General features: G+C 35.6%; 1 protein-coding gene across 5 annotated transcripts in view; it reads left to right on the top strand.

Annotated features, from left to right (window-relative positions):
• The window catches only part of KIAA1468 (KIAA1468 ortholog), a 113,830-nt gene that overhangs the window by 84,254 nt on the left and 9,127 nt on the right, over positions 1-20,449 (top strand). For 2 of the 5 annotated variants that reach the window (XM_010854744.1, XM_010854743.1), the window contains 7 exons: positions 1,780-1,879; positions 6,030-6,112; positions 6,912-6,975; positions 8,388-8,526; positions 12,290-12,406; positions 15,644-15,732; positions 19,130-19,200. In XM_010854744.1, coding sequence (XP_010853046.1) covers positions 1,780-1,879; positions 6,030-6,112; positions 6,912-6,975; positions 8,388-8,526; positions 12,290-12,406; positions 15,644-15,732; positions 19,130-19,200 — 663 coding nt within the window. Of the gene's footprint in view, positions 1-1,779; positions 1,880-6,029; positions 6,113-6,624; positions 6,708-6,911; positions 6,976-8,387; positions 8,527-12,289; positions 12,407-15,643; positions 15,733-19,129; positions 19,201-20,449 lie in introns of those variants that run through there. The other 3 variants (XM_010854745.1, XR_826569.1, XM_010854746.1) reach the window with 3 other exon arrangements.

The following is a 20,449-nucleotide window of genomic DNA, read 5'->3' as shown; positions in this document are numbered from 1 at the left end:
AAAGGCAGAGGAACCAGAGATCAAATTGCCAACATCTGCTGGATCATCGAAAAAGCAAGAGAGTTCCAGAAAAACATCTATTTCTGCTTTATTGACTATGCCAAAGCCTTTGACTGTGTGGATCACAGCAAACTGTGGAAAATTCTGAAAGAGATGGGAATACCAGACCACCTGACCTGCCTCCTGAGAAATCTGTATGCAGGTCAAGAAGCAACAGTTAGAACTGGACATGGAGCAACAGACTGGCTCCAAATCAGGAAAGGAGTACGTCAAGGCTGTATATTGTCACCCTGCTTATTTAACTTCCATGCAGAGTACATCATGAGAAACGCTGGGCTGGAAGAAGCACAAGCTGGAATCAAGATTGACAGGAGAAATATCAATAACCTCAGGTATGCAGATGACACCACCCTTATGGCAGAAAGCAATGAAGAACTAAAGAGCCTCTTGATGAAAGTAAAAGAGGAGAGTGAAAAAGTTGACTTTAAACTCAACATTCAGAAAACGAAGATCATGGCATCTGGTCCCATCACATCATGGTAAATAGATGGGGAAGCAGTGGAAACAGTGACAGACTATTTTGGGGGGCTCCAAAATCACTGCAGATGGTGACTGTGGCCATGAAATTAAAAGACACTTGCTCCTTGGAAGAAAAGTTATGACCTACCTAGACAGCATATTAAAAAGCAGAGACATCACTTTGCCAACAAAGACCCATCTAGTCAAAGCTATGGTTTTTCTAGTAGTCATGTATGAATGTGAGTTGGACCATAAAGAAAGCTGAGCACCAAAGAATTGATGCTTTTGAACTGTGGTGTTAGAGAAGACTCTTGAGAGTTCCTTGGACAGCAAGGAGATCCAACCAGTCCATCCTAAAGGAAATCAGCCCTGAATATTCATTGGAAGGACTGCCGCTGAAGCTGAAACTCTGGTACTTTGGCCACCTGATGTGAAGAACTTACTCATTTGAAAAGACCCTGATGCTGGGAAAGATTGAGGGCAGGAGGAGAAGGGGACGACAGAGGATAAGATGGTTGGATAGCATCACTGACTTAATGGACATGAGTTTGAGTAAACTCCTGGAGTCGGTGATGGACAGGGAGGCCTGGCGTGCTGCAGTCCATGGGGTCTCAAAGAGTCGGGCATGACTGAGGGACCGAACTGAACTGAACTGAACTCATAATCACATCATCCAGCTGCTTAAGTAGTTTCTTCTCATTCTTTACTAAAAACAGGTTTATGTATTTATTAATAACACCATCCCACATTTAGATAAGTGTCACACCCAACTTAACCCTTCCATATGGTGGTTTGAGTTATCTTTGATTTGGGTTATCCTAACTGATCCTATACCACCCATATGGCATATATAGGACAGTATTGTTTCACCACTGTTTATAGATGTCAGAAATTAAGACTCACAAAGGTTACAACTTACCCATCTGACTCTTAGTCCATTGTTTCTTCTCATAAGTAGTAAATTTTATTTTACTTTATTTTTTTATAATTTTAACTTTTATGCTATTAAAGAGTTGAAATGTCTATCGTCTTTGCACATGCTTAGAGAAACTTAGTTCCTGAATGTGCTAAAAGTTTGTAGTTGTATAAACTGACTTCCTTTTTTTAAAGAATCTTAGACATAGCCTATTAAACCATAGAAAGTAATTCTATATGTTTTGCCAATATGTTTGTCACTAGTATCCCTCAGAAAGGTAGAGTTTTCAGTACCCCAGTAAGACACTGTGGCTCTCACTTTTAGCGTTGATTTTTCTCTTGCAGTGCAAATCCAGCTTACCATGAGTTACTGTTAACTGTTCTGTGGTATGGTGTTGTCCACACGTCAGCACTCGTGAGGTGTACTGCTGCTAGAATGTTTGAGGTATGTAAACAAGATTTTCAGATCACAGTGATTTTCTTTGGAAGAGGGAGAGGGAATATTTTTTTGAAGGGAGGGAGCTTTTCATACTGCGTTACATTGATGTATGTTTTGTGGCATTGAATAGTATCTAGTTGTGTCCTGTGGGATGGGGCAGAAATTTAGTTTTGGAATATTTCGGATTGTTTTTTAGCCTTATTGGTTCCTCGAATGTTAATATATTATCATTTCCTCTCCTCAAATTTCTTTTAAATCTTATTTATTTCTGTCCTATGTAAATCTTCTTGGCTATACTTTTCTATTTACTGAGGCAAATGGCTATTAAAACAAACTAAAACAGTAGAGGGCATTTATAAAGTTGTAAAATATAGTTGAACTCATGAGTAAAATATACTTTGATTCAATCGTTGCAATTACGGAAATATTTATTGATTATTCCTACTTTGTTATTTCCTCGCATATCATATCTGGAATAATAGCATCTCTAGACTTTAACTGCCCGTAGACTTAAAAGAGAGAAGACACTTCATATAATTTAACTAGATTTTCTTAAATTGCCACCTACCCAAGTTTAGTATGAAAATTGAAATACCTATCTTTTTTATCCTTCACAAAGGAAATTGTGTCAACCTAGTTCATGTATGTATGTTTTTAGAACTAGAATGTGAGCACTAAAGTTGGCTTTGAATGTTTTACTGTTCTTGAGTCTTATCACAGAGCCATCCTGCCTGGGTTCAGCATCTGTCTCTGCCACTTAATGCCAGGTTCAGACTTCTCTGGCCTTGGTTTTCTCATCTATAAAGTGAAGATAATAATAAGTATCCATCTCAAAGGATTTTTTGTTAATATTAAATGAGTTAATACTTATAAAAGCCTTAAGACAGTGTCTGACACATAATTAGAAGAACTTAATAAATGTTAACTATTATTATGATTGTTTTTTAAATCTATGCCATTACTTCACAAGATAATATAATAGTTTAAGAAAAGTATGTTTGTTCAGGCTAAAACTGTCCCTATTGTGTCTGTCATTTTTAAAATATCTTAAAGCATTTATTTTCATAAGAAGAAGGAGAGAATTCATTTCTTCCTACATTTCAGAATTTCTAGATAATTTAAGGTAAATTGCAATCAAAGGATTAGAGCACTGATAGCTTTTAAAACATATACCATCTAAAACTTTTAACTTTTTGTGGCATCTAAAGAAAATTCCATTCTTATCAGAAGATTGAAAATCCTCTTCCATGTTATTCCACAGTTATACAAATTTGATCCAAAAAACCAATCACGTGGTCTTTATCAAGACAAATGCCAAATTAAAAATTTAGTTAGATGCCTATCATAATAAGTTCCTTTTAGGTACAAATAGTTTTTGATTATTCAGTATGCTGAAAAGTTATTACCATGAAAGAAGAAAGTCTTTCTTTAGCCTCCTCTTTCCCCCAAAAGAAAAGAGCATCGTATTTCTTTAATATACTCTCTTCATAGAATTGTATTCTAAGACCATAAGAGCTATTTCTTTGTCTTAAAACATTTATTTCTAATGTGTCTATATATACTGATGAAGCATACCATATAAATGAAAATAGTTTAAAGAAAATGAGGTCTCCTCCCTCTTTACTTGTTTTTGTATTTTTTCCGCCTTATTTCTTACATGTGACTTTTGTCTGGTTTTGGTTTTGGTTTCTATGTCTGCTGTCAGTCCTGGTTGGAAACTATACCTATGCTTAAGCAGTTTTCAATGTTCTCAGGTTGATTATGAATTTCTGAGTCTAATTTGAGAGACATCTCAGTATTTTTTCAAATTCATTTATGATAAAAGTAGTTTTACTGAGCATGCCAGTAAAAGTCATCAGGAAAAATTAAAATTATTTTTGTCAATGAGCCTTATTTTAAACAATATTGTATTAAAAGATTAATTATTTCATAAGATTTCTTTTGATACTAATACATTATAATTTGCAATTATGCTTGCTTCCCCTGCCACCCAAAAATGACTTAATTCAAAATAAAAATGTAAAAAGGGGGGGACTTAAAATTTTTTAAGTTTTTAATGTCAGAACAGAAACTATTGATAAGAAAGTGAGAAATGGATATATCAGGAACTTGATATTGGATACTTAGTGAAATTGAACACTAAATTTAGCTCTGAGTTTTCAGACAGCAGGACAAAAAGGGGAAATCTAGTCATTGTTAAATAAGAGAAAGTATATTCTTGATGTAACAAGTTAGTATTGAAATTGATTTATGGAAGAGACCCTCTTGTGTGACTTGTAGTGTGACGTGGTGGGTTTCCCAAAAGATGCAGAGAGTTAGTTTCAAATGATTTCTTAACATCACTCAGAAGGAAACAAAGCAAGTGGTATTAAGACCACAACTCAAAGGAGGCATGGGCTTTTAAGACCAGTGAATGAGTCCATTTTAAGGCTTTTTGGCTGGCACAATATAAACCTTTCAAAATGTACTTTACTGATTCAAATCTAAGCTATTTTGTTTATAAAATGATACAGAAAAGAGAGTTTTATTTAACAGTCCAACTCTTTGTGACCTTGTGGATGGTAGCTTGCCAGACTCTTCTGTCCATGGGATTTCCCAGGCAAGTGTACTAGAGTGGGTTGCCATTCCCTTCTCTAGGGGATTTTCCTGCCCCAGGGATTGAACCCCGGTCTCCTGTATTGCAGGCAGATTCTTTACTATCTGAGCCACCAGGGATGCCCTTTTATTTATAAAATGATACAGAGAAGAAAGTTTTATTTAACAATATTTTAATTTCTTCCCCCTATTTCTTTCTACCTGACATCTGTAATGCTTTTAAAGTAGTAACAAATTCTTTTGTCATTTTATTCCTGTCTAAATTATCCATGGTTCTGTTGAAATAAAAATTATTTCAGAATACTGAAGCAGATTCAAAAGTACCTGTTGGGTTTTTGTTACTAAAGATTCCATGACATCTTCCCTCTTCTTGGAGGACTAGTTCCCTTACAAGGTTAGCATTTAAGATTAATAATTTGTATTTACATTCTGAAATTGAGATTATAGGATTAAGATGTTACCCTTCTCTGTTGAAGCTCATAAAATGCTGTGATTTCTGTAAAAACAAAATGCATATAGCTCAATATTGTCCTCTTGTTCTACAATTTAGGGTTGGCTGCTAAAAAATTGTTTTATAGTTAGATTATAGAAATAGGTCTAATTGTGGTTATCATATTTTTTTAATTTGAGCTTTTAGAGAAATGAGCTATTTGTCAGCATTGCCTCCTTGGACCAACCGGAAACATTCTTTAATTTAATGTCTTTTTCTAGATGTATCACGAAGCTTGCGTCCTTTGAGTCATCATAATCATTGCACTTGCATTTCCTGAATGCCTGGTCTTTGTCAGACACAGTGTTAAGTGTATTATGTGCAGCTAGTAGTGCGTGATCCCTGGAGGTAGATGACAGTCACCATTTTCAGATGAGAAAACTGAGTTTCAAGGGATGGTGTAATATATGTGAGGCCACATGCCTAATAAGTGGAGAGCTACAGTCTGAACCCAGGTCTGATGCCCACATGAAGTAACTCCTTTGCACTAGGCTGTCTTAGGTCTCTATACCTCAAGAAAGAAAGCTCTGTGATGTGAAAGACTGGGAATTTTTGTATGTGATTTTAAAATTTACGTGCTTTAGAACAGTCAAAAGCAATTTAGTGGTGGCTGCTAGCCGTTTGAGTTTGGTTTAAAAACAGTCCAGTTTGTACCTTGTTGGTCAAAACAAAATTATAGCAGATTTATTTAAAGAATTTAACCATAGAACCCAGTATGTCGTCTTTTTGGCTTCTTTAAAAAAATAATAATAATAAAGAATAAAGCTTTATTTTAAATTGCCTTTTAATTGAATATGGAAATTGTGTAGACTGTGTGACCAAAAGTACAAATTGCCATTGAATTGGTGACAAGCTGTTTTCGGGGACTGCTAGGCTGTGGAAGCTTTATTTTCCTCCTAAGCGTTCTCTGCCTTTTTTAAGCACTCTGGTAGTCATATTGGCTTAGCTTCTAATTTTGGTTTTGCTTTTGTGTTTTCTCTTTCTCTTGGTTGTTCCTTTCTTCTTCCCGTGGCATTGTTATTTGTTCTTTCCATGCATCACCTGTGAATACCCCCTGCGCTGACCAATCAGCTGTTGGTGAAGGGGGTGAATGAAACTCTGGTAGCTCAGAGGGTTGTTCCTGCTCTCATAACTCTCTCCAGTGACCCTGAAATGTAAGTGTCGTCCTTGCCTTTTACCTTCAGCATCCCTTTCAAAACGTGCCTGTCAAGAAATAACCATCAGCTTTTAAATTCATTGAAGAGTAGGTTTAACTCTTTAAAATAATAATATGGGATTATGCTTACTTGATTTTAAACTATTATACTACTATTCATGTATGGGTTTTGGGTTTTTTAAGTCTGCCTTCACAGTAAACGTAATGACAAGGCCGTGTATTGAAAGGGGTTATTAGTAGCACTGTTCCTCAGTAAACATCTCCAAAGCTTAACACATGCTGATGGACTATTTCTTCCAAGCCAAGAAGGGATGCTCTGCTAATCTCACTAACATGTTGTTACCAGTAAGTATAGTGGCATGAACCAGAGGCTTAACGTTTTAATGTCTCATGTGGGTGACTAAACCAAGAAAGGCCAGTGAGTCTGCCTGCCCATCCTCAGTCACAGCTAACCCAGTTCTCATTCCAGTTTACCAAACCATTTTTTATTGCATGTTGACTGGTTTACAGCTGACTCTTCGAGGCATGAGTGAAGCGTTAGTTGACAAGCGGGTTGCTCCGGCCCTTGTTACCTTGTCCAGTGATCCTGAATTGTGAGTTCCACAGACTGCGACCTTAAGTTATCCTGTCTGTCTTTTTGAGCATTCTTCTTGGTCTGCTTTTTTTAAATTTAATTTGTCATTGCTAGCGACTAATACAGTATATTTACCTTGTACTTACCTTGATATATTCTTTAATAATAACCAGTTTTTCATCTCAAAGAAAATGTCAGTTTTTTTCTTCTTTTATTCTAACAGCTCTGTCAGGATTGCTACGATTCCAGCCTTTGGCACGATTATGGAAACAGTTATTCAAAGAGAGGTAGGAAATGAGTGAAATTTATTTATCTGTATGTACTGCCGAGGTGATGAAAGCATATGACCATACACATACCCTGGGGTTGGGGGCAGGGAGCATATGCATTCATTTTATTTCTTAGTTAATTATGGGCCGGAGGGATCTCAGTATTTGAAAATATGGTAACCTACCAAAAGTATCTTTTCATATGCTAAGGCAATCTCTAGTCTTTCTTCTCAGTTAGAAACTTCAGTATAAGCCAGCTCTCAGATGTTCTTTTCTAAGCTTGTCTGGATATTGCTTAATAATCAGCAATTGAATAATCCTTCACAGCAGATCTAGTTTCAAAGTCTTCTCTTATTCAGTAGCCTTCTGGATAGTCCGCATAAATTCCCAGTGGTTAGTGCGTGCAGATTTGAAGAGAACAGGTTTCCTCAGTTTCGGTAATGGAGGCTAGAGGTTCCGATGTTCTTGTAACTGTCATTCATGTCAAGCTGCAAGTCATGTCGTAGACTGGTGTCATCTTCTGGCAGTCCACACCACTGTGACAGCCTCTGTCATGCCTGCTTCAGGAGATCACCAAAGTCTTCCTCCCTCAAAGTGTATTTTGATTCAGAAACTTGTGTGATCTAAAGTTTGTTCGGTTCTGTCTGCAGCATTAACTGTTAGACACTTATCAAAATTAGTATCAGAATGTTATTCTCAGTTATGAGATTGGACATGTCCTTGCACAATGAAAAATTCTGTACACTAGAAAATCAATTATTTGTGGACGTATTAGCCACTTAAATGGAAAACAAGATTTTCCATCTCATAGGCGTTTCACACACACACAAAAATTATATATATATAGACTGTTTTGTAAAATTTTTGTCATAGAGATTTTTTTTATAACAAAAAACTAAACAACTTTGTTAGTTGTGGGAAAAAGTGTTCTCTGTTTTTTCACTTACATATATATATATATATATTTTACTGGTGGAGCAAAATAAAAAAATACATCATTCTGCAAAGCTTGCAGTCTTGGCAGAATTTCAACATGTTCTTAAATCCCAAAATAAAAACTTTTAGGGAAATATGAGTAATATATAAGTCACTAATGACTCATTGCTTTCAGAAGGTGAATAAGTGGGTAACTTACACTGTGATCTGTTTTAAGAATTCTGACTTAGACACAAAATCATCATACATTTATGTTTTTCCCTAAATATTACGGGATCTTTCTACAGTTTGTCAGGGAATATTTGTGTTAGAAAAAAAAAATGAGTTGGCAAACATAAATATGTAGGATCTTTTCTGAGCTGAAAGACTAAAGAAGTACTTATTTAATTTCAAACTTCAACTCATGTTGATATAAGTCATTTGAATCCAGTTATGCAAACCATGTTTAGTGTGTATCTTTCTCTCAATCTGACTGTATAATATTCAATTTTAAGTTGCTGGAAAGAGTGAAAATGCAGTTGGCTTCTTTCCTGGAAGACCCTCAATATCAAGACCAATATTCTCTGCATACAGAGATCATAAAAACATTTGGTAGAGTTGGGCCTAATGCAGAACCAAGGTTCCGAGATGAGTGTAAGTTGCGTTTTTTTACTCTTTCCTGAATTGACATGTAAGAGCAAAACCATCAGTTTCTCTGAGGATGTGTCATATGTTAAAGCCTTTTCTGCACTTTGTCTTTCATGCACTGAAAGCTACCAGGTGAAACAAGTTTTTTATTGGGGATTGATCATTATTGCTGTCACTCAGTGGTTTCTTACACTATGTCCTGTAGACATATGAAACGTAACTCATAAATAATTTCAAGTTATTTTTAGAACAGTTCTTAATAACTTAATTTCAAAATAACTGTGTTCCTTATATTTAGAGATTATTATTTAATTCTATTTCTAAGGAAATTTATATGTGTTTTTAGATATGTTATGAAAAATGTACATTTCTTCCACTTAGCATGCCATTCAACAATTTTAAGTCACAGCTTGTCAATCTGCTGAATAATCTGCATAATGATCTGCTAAAGCATTTTTTCCAGTTTCTATAGTGTTACTTCAACAGTGAGCCTCAACCTTTATGACTACAATTTCTGAGTGGTATCAAAGCACCCAATAATTATTATGCCAAAACCATGACAATTATCACTGCTACATCTTAGTCCTTTTATTTTTAGCCATTGACATGCTCTTGAAAGGATCACAGGCTTGGTTTCCTAAGTCAGTTTATAAGAATTATCACCAAAAATATTGTAAGGATTTGGACTGCAGTGTCCAAAAGGGCATGAATACTTATGGAGCTACAAGAACACAGTCAGAGGATTGTTTCTTGATGGGTAATAGTGTTGGTAACGTGAGGAGGAAATAATACTTCACATATTTCACAATTAGTTAACAGAAAAAGGTTTAGTATTTTAGTGAGCAGCAGGGTTAGTTCCTCACAGTAGTAACATTAGATTTACAGATGGCCCTCGCAGGAGCTTTGACTAACTTTACTGAGGCTGTAATTGCCCTGAAGCAGGTCTTGGCTATTGAATCAAGGAACAGTCTAAATAGTCAGTGGACCTTTGGTGGGCACCACATTGTTGAGAACACAATCGAACCTTTGTATGTACATTCAAGAGAAAGGTTGACACATTGCATAGAAGAAAGAAATTTTCTTTTCATAATGATCCCAAAATAACAAGGTTTGACTAGAGAAAGGATTGAGAATAGAAGTTTCCAATGCTTGAATAGGTGTAGTAAACCATTATCCCTGAAACCTTCTACAAGTTAACTGTATATTGATTGACCAGTCTGTTTTAAGACAAAAAACAAAAATTTTTTTCTTCTGTATTTACTACTCAGTCAGTTGATTTCTCTTTTGCTTTAAAACTTTACCCCAAGGAACTTAATGTCTTATATTAATAAGGTGAATGGTAGACAAAGTAGAACCCATATTGACAAGGATGCTATATTGTTACCTATCTGTATTTATAGACAATTACTGTTAGGAATTAGAGGAAGATCAGAGCATTGCAGGGTAGTAACTGCTGTTTCTTGGAGTGATACTTTTTAACTTTTCTATTTCTTTTCTCCCTCTATTTCTTAGAGAATAGAAGACATCGGTTCACCCAGTGCCCCTTTTTCTTTCCCAAACTCTTAGTTATCACAGGCCCTTTTGGTTTTTATTTTTATCTCGAGGGCCATTTGGTTTTTCCAGTGAGTGAGTGAAGTCGCTCAGTCGTGTCCGACTCTTTGCAACCCTATGGGCTGTAGCCTGCCAGCTCCTCCGTCCATAGGATTTTCCAGGCAAGAATACTGGAGTGGGTTGCCATTTCCTTCTCCAGAGGCTCTTCCAGACCCAGGGATTGAACTCAGGTGTCCCGCATTGCGGGCAGACTATTTACCGTCTGAACCACCAGGGAATATTTTTCAGACTATGATACAATTTTGTTTTCCACTTTTTTAACTTTATAAGGCTCTCTGAAAATGTTCAGTCATACTTCAGAGATTTTCTAACATGGCAGTTTTACATTTCAAATCAGTTTTGTTTTGTTTTTTAAGTTCCTTATTTTAGATCTCAGCCCATTTATAAAAAGAGAGGACATGATTCCCTTCATTTTTGCTATTGGATCTACCCCAGAATATATTTTGGAACTTTACTAAAATCTATTTTTTTAAAATTTCCTGTTGATTTATCTTTACTTTGTTTGCAGTTTTGAATCTTTAAGTGAAAGGCTCCAGAAGTGGCCTTATGTTGTGTGTTTCCTATTTTCCTTGCCCACTGAAGGTCATTTGTAGAAATACTCTCATTTCAGTTATTAAATCTTTTAACCATTTATCTCCATCTGAGGGGTTAACAGTTGAGTGAATGAATTGTTACAGATATGGTAACCCAGGACAGTACTTATATAATGAAATGTTGAATTCTGTAATAAATGTCTATCTTCAGAGATTTAGGAAGATCCTACATGATTGCCTTTAACTGTCAGTAGACTAGAATTTAAAGAAACTTGTTTAGGTTTGTTTTCTAGTTAAGCAGTTTTAAGGGGATATTGTGTAGTGTGGTCGTTGAGTTTCTGAGAAAAACATTGAGGAAAGGATTGCTTGAATAAGAAATAACAGAATGAGCAGAATGAATAGAGAGGCCACGCTTTTATAGATAAACAAGTGCAAGGAAGGTAAATTTGGGCAGAAATGAAATAAAGACTCTTTGAGAGACTGTCTCAGAGCCACCATTTTGTTGAGGCCTCAGCATGCCAGTTAATGAATCAAAGTTTCAGTAAATTGATTAGGAATTCAATGAATAGTTGAAGTTTTTGTCTTATGTTTTTAGAACACCTCTTAAGTATGTTGTTACTAATTTTGACAAGTCAAAAAGTCCCCTAAAAATGGCCATAGTTGTCCTAAGTTTTTGTAGGTTTTTTTTTTTTTTTTACATTTACTAAGGTAAGCTTAAAGATTGTAATTATAGTGCTGATCTATTGAGAAAGATTTTTCGATAAGGAGATTGTGGCTTTAACATATGCAAATTCAGTGTAAACATGAAAGAAGTCACCTCGACTGTCAGAAGATGCCCTGATGAGCCATGCTCTGAGTCCCCCAACCAAGCAGGGGCTAGAAAGGGACCCTGTGATCAACAACTTGATAATCACTTACCCTGGAGCCATTTCTCCAAGGAACCCTGGTTTTAGTGGGAAATGGTATTTAGAGCTCATGATCTTAGGCAGTAGGGGTGCTCAGCGTTACTGAAGTGGTTATTGTTTCTTGGGCCATCTCTTTTATTTTAGTAGTGTGTTATCTGTATTTTTGAAATTTTATGCTGTTCATTGAGATATCATATACTGAGCCCTTGAGTGACTTGAAAACTCAGCCACCTGTGCTGTTTGACATTGGTCTTTGCTATGAACTTGAGAAACTAAAGCCAGTAATATTTTCATGAAGTAGTGAAATCATTTGATATTGAAAGAGAATAAGTATACTTTTTATCTTTTAATAGCAACATTAATACTTGATTTGTATAAACTTTATAATAATAACACAAGAGGTAGGTTGTTTACATTTATTTATTTGGTTTTCATTTTTCAGATTGGGAAACTGAGTTGCAGTGAAGCTAAATGACCTGTGTACATCCTCACAATTAGGTCATGATGGCACGCTGTGATCTCTTTCTCCCAAATTCTGGATCACTCTTTATTCTGAAAAAACATGCTTTCTTCCCTAGTAAGAAAAAGCAAGTATAGGATGTGGGTGATCTTTCGAAATTATCCAAAATTAAAATAAAATTTTATAAAATGAAATATTATTTTTCAAATGGATAAAGGACATTTTAGGTTAAAATTAATAATTTCTTTTTCTCTTTTCAGTTGTTATACCGCATCTGCATAAGTTAGCCTTGGTGAACAACTTACAAATTGTGGACTCTAAACGACTGGATATTGCTACCCATCTCTTTGAAGCCTACAGTGCACTTTCCTGTTGTTGTATCCTTGCTTTATTATGTTATCTATATTTAAGGATCAGTTTTGCTGTGAACCTCAGTTGTCAAAGATTGAGAAGTAGAATGTTTTTTTTCAGCTTAAATAAGTAGAGTAGAAGTTTAAAAATTTGAGTTGACTTGCCCCACTCTTCATTCTAGCCATCCCCTAATTTTAAAAGACAACTTTGAGTCTTCTATTTTTATATGTTCTATGGTCTTGAAAACATTGACTAAAATTTTGTCTGTGTTAATCAGCTGTATGACTTAAGCCACAAATGAGCTACAGCTGAGGCTTCTCTGTTAATCAAAAGGAAGCCTTGTCTATGTCCTGGCATTCACTTTTAATTACTGTTTAACCACCTTTATGATCGTATGAATATCTCTTGGAGACATATCACTCATTGAAAAAAAAATACAGGGCCACCCAGGTTAATCATTTGCATTGATAGCAGAACTGGAGGAAAGTTCAGAGATCATCTAACCCATGTCACTCACTACTTTCTATAAATGATTAAACTAAAACTTGAAGACCTTAGTGACTTCTGTTTTTTAATAGTTAAAAGCAAAATTGTGACTACAACAACGAACTTTAGCTATCCTGTTAAATGTTCTTTTTACTGTCCAAGACCTAGTAAAATAAAACTAAGAAATAAAAATGAAATAAAACTAAGAAGGAAGTAAAGATAATGATGGGCAGAGCAAACTCCAGCTTTCAGGCTTTCCCATTAAAAGCAGAATAGCCCTAGAAAGGGGAAATAAGAGATTGAAAAGGGGTGAACACTAAACACTTGAATAGGACTGTGAAAGTACGTGCCGCAGAACATAATCAGAGAATTATGGTTAGGACAGGAGAGATGATGGTAGGAAAATGGAAATGTAGAACCGTGTGTTAAGGAGCTGCTGGTCCTTTTCAAAATGGGAAAGCTTGAAGCTCAATGCATGGTTGAGAGCATTTCATTTTGGGACTCTACTGAAAATTGCCTAATCATGTGGCTGACATAAGCTACTTTTTTATAATATAGATTATAAAATGGGCAGAGATACCATATTTTGATAATTTTGCCTCAACTAACCATATATTTTCTATAAGTTTAATTCCACTAAAAGCAGAAGTTAACTATCATTCCTAGTTTATCTTGTTGGCATTTTCAACTTAGAGAAGATAGAGGAAGCAAGAAGAGGAAGTGATAATTGTGAATTCTCAAGGAAGGACTCTAGTAATGGAGAAGTGACAGGACCCTTCCAAGAAAGAAATAATGGCATGTCAGAGTGTGGCGTGTCAAAGAAAGAGAACACGGATATGTTCATACCTGTTCCCTAAACTTTGCGAAAGTAGATGTTTACAAACTTCAGTGAAAAGCTACGTGTAATCTTAAATTTTCTTAGAGTTTCACGTGAAATATGCCTCAAGAAAATGAGAAAGTCAGAAAAAGAAAGATCAAACATTTCAGCTCTGTAAACGTAATTTTCCAGGTGGACAAGGCAGTGGTTTCTGAAAGCAGAGGCGTCCGTATGGAAGGGGCATCACTGCATGGTTAGGCGTGCACAGAGCATCGCTGCAGAGGACACACAGGAAAAAGCCTCCACACCAGCACAGGAAGGGGAAGAAGCATCTTAACAGTAGACCCTGTGCGAGCCCTTCTCCATGAGTCAGAACTTGGACTTGAGTGAGCAGGGTGGTTATGGCCACCAAGAAAATCACATTGTCTGTCTATCCTGTATTCCATTGCATTCTGAGCTGATAGAACACATCATCATCTTTTAATAGGTTTGGCAAGGTGTTGTGTCAAGAAATGATGTTTAATATAAAATTTGAAGGAGTCTAGAAATATTTGACTTGGAATGATTTAGGGATAAAAAGATAATTTGAAAATTAGTTTAAAGGTTGTTATGTAGAAAAAAATTTAGGCCCATTTGTGTAAATGCTGACGAGCAGGGAGGCCTGTGATCTGAGAAGAACTTTCTGAGTTATCTATAAGTACAATGGCCTCTTCTGTGAGACTGAATGTCCTGTCAGAGGCCTTGTGCCGTCACTCACGGATGAGGTAGACGTGGTTTCTAACCTCAGACAGGACTAAATGACCTATAAGTTTCCAACTCCTGAGACACTGTGGGATTTCATGGGGGAGAGGACCAAACAGTGAGTACGGAGAGAGGAGGCTTTATTCCTCTCTGTCTTGAAAATAACTATATTTTCAAGGCAGTAGTTATATGGATTTTTTTTTTACTTAATAAAGTTTATTGTAATTTGCTTCAAAAAAATCAGTTCATCTTTATAGGGGAAGTCATTTACTGGCACTTTTCACTTTAATATTAATATGGTATATTAAATAAGAACTATTTTTAAATGGCTCACAACTATGATAGGTGAGAAAGTGTCATTAAGTAATGTGAATGAACAGGGTGAATTGTTTTCTTGGGAAATGCATCTACTTTCCCGATTCCTTTCAATGTCATATAATCAGCTAAAACTCATATGACTAAGAAATATAGGTAGTACTAAACAGCAAAACCTCTCTCGCCCAATTCAATCAGGACCAGTATGGGTCAGTTTAACAGAATGGTTGAAGTAAGAAATCAAGAAAATGATATATACCTAAGGTAACTTCTTTTAACTTAAAACACATAAATGTAACTTATTTTACCAATCTTTTGATGTAGAGTTAAAGAATTTCTTCTGTCAGTCTGCTGATTAGAGTTTTAAACATCAGCCGCCTTAGAATAATCACATTTGTAATATAATTGTCTATGAATTTCAACTTAACTTTGTTTAAAGAGAATCCGGAAACATTTCTGATAATGGGTACTGAATTTTTCTAGATTTTTGTATTTTTCTTTATATTTTAATATGCATATATTTTAAACAGCAATGTTTTAAGCAACTGGGCTTTCAACTTAAATGTCATGGAAACATTAATTTTCTTTTTATCCTCATTTAATCATCCAGTTAAATTTCATGATTTCATTTTCACCCTTATTATTTCGTATGTTTACATACCATGTTATTAAACTATGTGCTGTAACAATAACCAGTGCTTCTGACATGAAGAAATTTGTGGCAATAAACACAGTTGACTTTTGACAAGTAACTAACACAACAGATAAGAATGAGGCTTGAGGGAAGCCTGTTGGCTCTAAGTGATAAGCATACCATAGGCATCATTTAAGAAATCTGCTTCTGTTGTTCTGTTGGACATACCAGTTTGGTTTTTGTAAATGTCCTTAACTACTTTCTGTCAAGTCATTTCAGAGGATTTAATGGTTAATCACTTTTTACCTGGTCTCAGATGTTTACGCATCGACATGGAACATCTTTCTCCAGAGCACGAAGTAAGCTGCTGTCATGATTAAGCCACTGTGATTATCAGCACCATGACCATGTGTTTTAATATCTCCTATGCGTGCGTGCTAAGTCGCTTCAGTCGTGTCTGACTCTTTGCAACCCCATGGACTGTAGCCCTCCAGGCTCCCCTGTCCATGGGATTCTCAGGCAAGAACACTGGAGTGGGTTGCGTGCCCGCCTCCAAGGGATCTTCCCCACCCCGGGATCCAACCTTGTCTCCTTGTCTGCTGCATTGTCAAGCGGTTTCTTTACCGCTAGCACCACCTGGGAAGTTCATTTTCTCCTATTCAGACTTTCATTCCTCTTCGTGTGAGGCCTGATTATGGTATGCTGTGCTTAATTTTTTCAAATTGAGTTCAGTGTCATTTTACAGATTTATTAACTAGTGATGAGATCTTAAGCAGCTCCTTTTGCATCTCTCTGTTCAGTTCTCTGAAGTAGGCATAACAAACTGTCTAGAATTTAGCAAGGAATGTATGTGAAATGCTTTTTATCTGCAAACTGCTGTACAGTATTATCTCAGACCATCAGCTTTCTTAGAGGCAGAGTTTCTATTTTCTGTCTCCATTTCCTCATAACACTTCTCATTCTGTTTATCTTCCTGTGACCTCAGGACAGAAGACACAGGTTTTATCATTTATTTCCTATTCTGTGTCATCAATCTGTTTTTCTATCAGCTTTTCTTTAGCCTATTACCATGTTTGACTCTCCGTCCTAAACAAAACAAAACAAAAATCTTCCCGTTACCCCTTCACCACACCTCTTTTTCCTCCCAGTAGTCCACGCTCACTCTCAACTCTCACACACTCAGTACCGCGTATCCACCGTCACACTCAGCCAGCAAAGCTTCTGTCTCTGAGCTCACTGGTGATCCAAGTGCTGCACTGAACGGACACACTGGAGTTGTAACCTTTTCCTCCGTGTCTTTGTCAGTGCTCGATGTTTTTGGACTTCTTTGAATTCGGTAGATGCAAAGTGGTATCTCATGATGGTTTTCATTGCATTTCCTTGACTGTTTTCAAACTTGGAATTCTTTATGTGCTTACTAACATCAAAGCCTTTTTAGGTTTTTTTGCCCATTTTTCTCACTTTGGATATTTTTTCCTATTATTTCTTTGATGTTTGTTATATAATTGGAATACCAGTATTCTGTTCATTTTGTATTTTGTGAATATCTTTTCCCAATTTTTTTTCGTATTTTTGGCCTATTTGAACACTGATTTTTAATTTTAATAGATTGATTAAATCTTTCTAAGACATGATCTCCTATACTTTCTTCTTAAAATGTTTAAAATTGTATTTTTACAATAAAATTCATAATCCATCTAAAATTAGTTTTTATGTATGGTGTGAGGTAGTGCTTAAATTATGTTTTTTTCTATACAGATGACCAGCTGTCCCATTATTGTTTATGGAGCAGTTCATTATGTCTATACTGATTGGCAGTTCCACTTCTGTCATACCTGATGTTTCCTTGTATTCCTGTGTCTGTTACTCAGGAACATTCTTTTCTGCTGATCTCCTTGGTTATTATAACATTGATATGAACTGTATCATTGTAATGAACTGTCTTTATTACAGTCACTTGTTAAAAAGTCCTGAAATCTAACAGGGCAGGTTCAGCATCCTGTCATTTTTTTAGAACTTTTCATGACTCTTATCATTTTTATGTAAACTTTAGCATTAAACAAGGTTCCCAGAATGATCTTGTTCATATTCTGATGAAGTTTAATTGATTCTATAAATTAATTGGGAGAGACATCAACTTCATAATTTTGAGTCTTCTATCTAGAACATGGGGCTTCCCAGTGGTAAAAAAAAAATCCACCTGCCAATGCAGAAGGTGCAAGAGACACAGGCTCCGTGCCTGGGTCAGGAAGATGCTCTGGAGGAGAAGGTGGCAATCCGTTCCAGTACTCTTGTCTAGAAAATCCCATGGACAGTCCATGGGGTCAAAAATAGTCAGACACGACTTAGCAACTGAGCATGCACGCAAGCATCCAGAACATACTGTATCTTACATTTATTTAGGTCTCCTTTAATGTCTTTCAATAAAGTTTTATAATTTTGTTTGAACAAAACTGTCACCTTATATTTATAATGCTATAATGCTAACTTTTTTTAGGATTATATGTTTTTTAACACTTTGTCATTGGTGTGTAGAAATGTATATAACTTTTATATGTTGAATTTATGTCTGGCTAACCTGAGAAACTTTATTATTAATTCTAATAATAAAATGTCTCTGGATTTTTTAAGTAAGTTTCAAATGCAGGAAAGTCACTATTATTATAGTAAATAATATATTATTTTCTAATACTTTTACTGTATTTTTTTCCCTTTTCCTTACTGTAGGCTCTATATTGCTATACCTTTTTACTTCTGATATTAATTTGTTTTTTGCTTTCTTTTTAAAATAGTTTTGTTAAGGGTTATGAATTTTATTAATCTTTTCAAATACTGAACTTTGTTGATTTTTCTCTGGTTTTTAGTTTGACTACTATTTTCATCTTTATTTCCTTCTGCTTTCTTTAGGTTTGATTTTTTTTTTTTTCCTGTTTTTCTAACTCCTTAAGGAGGAAGCTTGGATTTTTCACTTGTTAACTTTTCTTCTCTTCTGATACATAAATTTAAGGCTGTCAGTGTTCCTTTAGCCACATCCCTTTTGCTCCACTGTAGCTTTGTTATCACTTAGTTCAAATTAGATTCTCATTTCCATTATTTCTTTATTGATCCCTGGATTTTTGCTTCATGAGGTAAAGGTAGTTAATTTTATGAGCCAGTTCTCTTATATTTGTATTAACTTTTTGTGATCTGGTTGTTCTATCAGCTATGAAAGACATGTTAAAATTATGATTAGGAATTGCTTTCTTTCCCTCTTTTTAGCTTTTTCCCTATTGTGCTTTGTACATTTTATAGTTGCCCTTTCCAACCTGAGGGAATTCATTTTTACTGCTGGTTGGTTGAGTATTTTTATCATGAGGAGTGGTTGGATATTGTTAGATGTATTTTTCTGAGTCAGTTGAGATGATTACATAATTATGGTTTTTTATTCTCTCACAATATTTGATATTAATGGGTTTTTATATGCTAAAGCAATCTTTGAACCCTGTAAAAAATCCCACTTAGTTATGATGCATAATTCCTTTTATTAATAGATGAAGGTAGATTCAACTTGCTAGTATTTTGTTCAGGATTTTTGCATCGAAGATGGAGGCTATCTGTAGAATAGAACAAACAAGAGGCAAGCCTTTAACAAAGTAACTGCCAAAAGTTTCCTCTTTTAATTAACATATTAGCTTATGGCAATATTAAATACTCAATTAAATCTTTAATTTTACTGTGCTACCTATATTTCACTAAAGTCAATTTTTTTTTAATCAGGTTATTTTAACTTCCATGATAAAAGAATGTGAACAAAAAATAGAGAACAAGACCGTCCAAGAGCCTCAAGGGTAAAACCTTAATTCTTTTTTATGGCTTTGTGTTAACCTTAACTTCTCTACATAAAATTTTTGTCAGTGGGTTAAGTGTTTTATATTGTGTTGTTTTGTGGTAGTTAATTTAGAAGGCAAGAAAAGCCTTTAAATGGGCAGTTCACACATACTAATCCATAAACCATCTAGGGAATTTAAAATTCAGATCTCTGCCTCATTCTCTGTGCCCTCATCTTTCTAAGTTGGCCTAGAGATTTGTATATTTAAAAGCTTCCAGCCAAAACACCAGTTCAAAGAGACTTGCACCCCAGTGTTCATAGAAGCATTATTTACAATTGCCAAGGTATGGAAGGCAGACTAAGTGTCTATGAACAGATGAATGGGTAAAGATGTGTGTGTGTCTGTATATATACACACACATAATGGAATACTGCTACACCATAAAAAAGAGGGTATTCTACCAAGTGAAATAAGTCAGGGCAAGACAAATACTGTATGATATCATTTATGTAGAATCTAAGAAATACAACAGGATTGAATAATATAACAAAAAAGAAACAGACTCAGATACAGAAAACGAACTAGTGGTTACTAGAAGGGTTGAGGAAAGGGGGGAGGGGCAATATGGGGGCAGAAGATTAAGAGGAACAAACTGTTATATGTAAAATAAATTACAAGGGTATATTGTACAATACAGGGAATACAGCCAGTATTTTATAATAACTATAAATGGAATATAGCCTTTAAAAATTGTGCATCATTATATTGTACACCTGTAACTTACATAATATTGTATACCATCTATCAGTTCAGTTCAGTTCAGTCACTCAGTTGTGTCCAGCTCTCTGTAACCCCATGGACTGCAGCATGCCAGGCCTCCCTGTCCATCACCAACTCTCGGAGTTTACTCAAACCCGTGTCCATCGAGTCAGCGATGCCATCCAACCATCTCATCCTCTGTCATCCCCTTCTCCTCCTGCCCTCAATCTTTCCCAGCATCAGGGTCTTTTCCAATAAGTCAGTTCTTCGCATGAGGTGGCCAAAGTATTGGAGTTTCAGCTTCAGCATCAGTCCTTCCGATGAATATTCAGGACTGATCTCTTTAGGATGGACTGGTTGGATCTCCTTGCAGTCCAAGGGACTCTCAAGAGTCTTCTCCAACACCACAGTTCAAAAGCATCAATTCTTCAGTGCTCAGCTTTCTTTATTGTCCAACTCTCACATCCATACATGACTACTGGAAAAACCATAGCTTTGACTTTGTTGG

The sequence above is a fragment of the Bison bison genome, unplaced genomic scaffold (genome assembly GCF_000754665.1).
Source record: "Bison bison bison isolate TAMUID 2011002044 unplaced genomic scaffold, Bison_UMD1.0 scf7180017864349, whole genome shotgun sequence".
NCBI lineage: Eukaryota > Metazoa > Chordata > Mammalia > Artiodactyla > Bovidae > Bison > Bison bison.
Note: the sequence above shows the minus strand (reverse complement) of the source record. Positions and strands in the feature narration are given on the sequence as shown.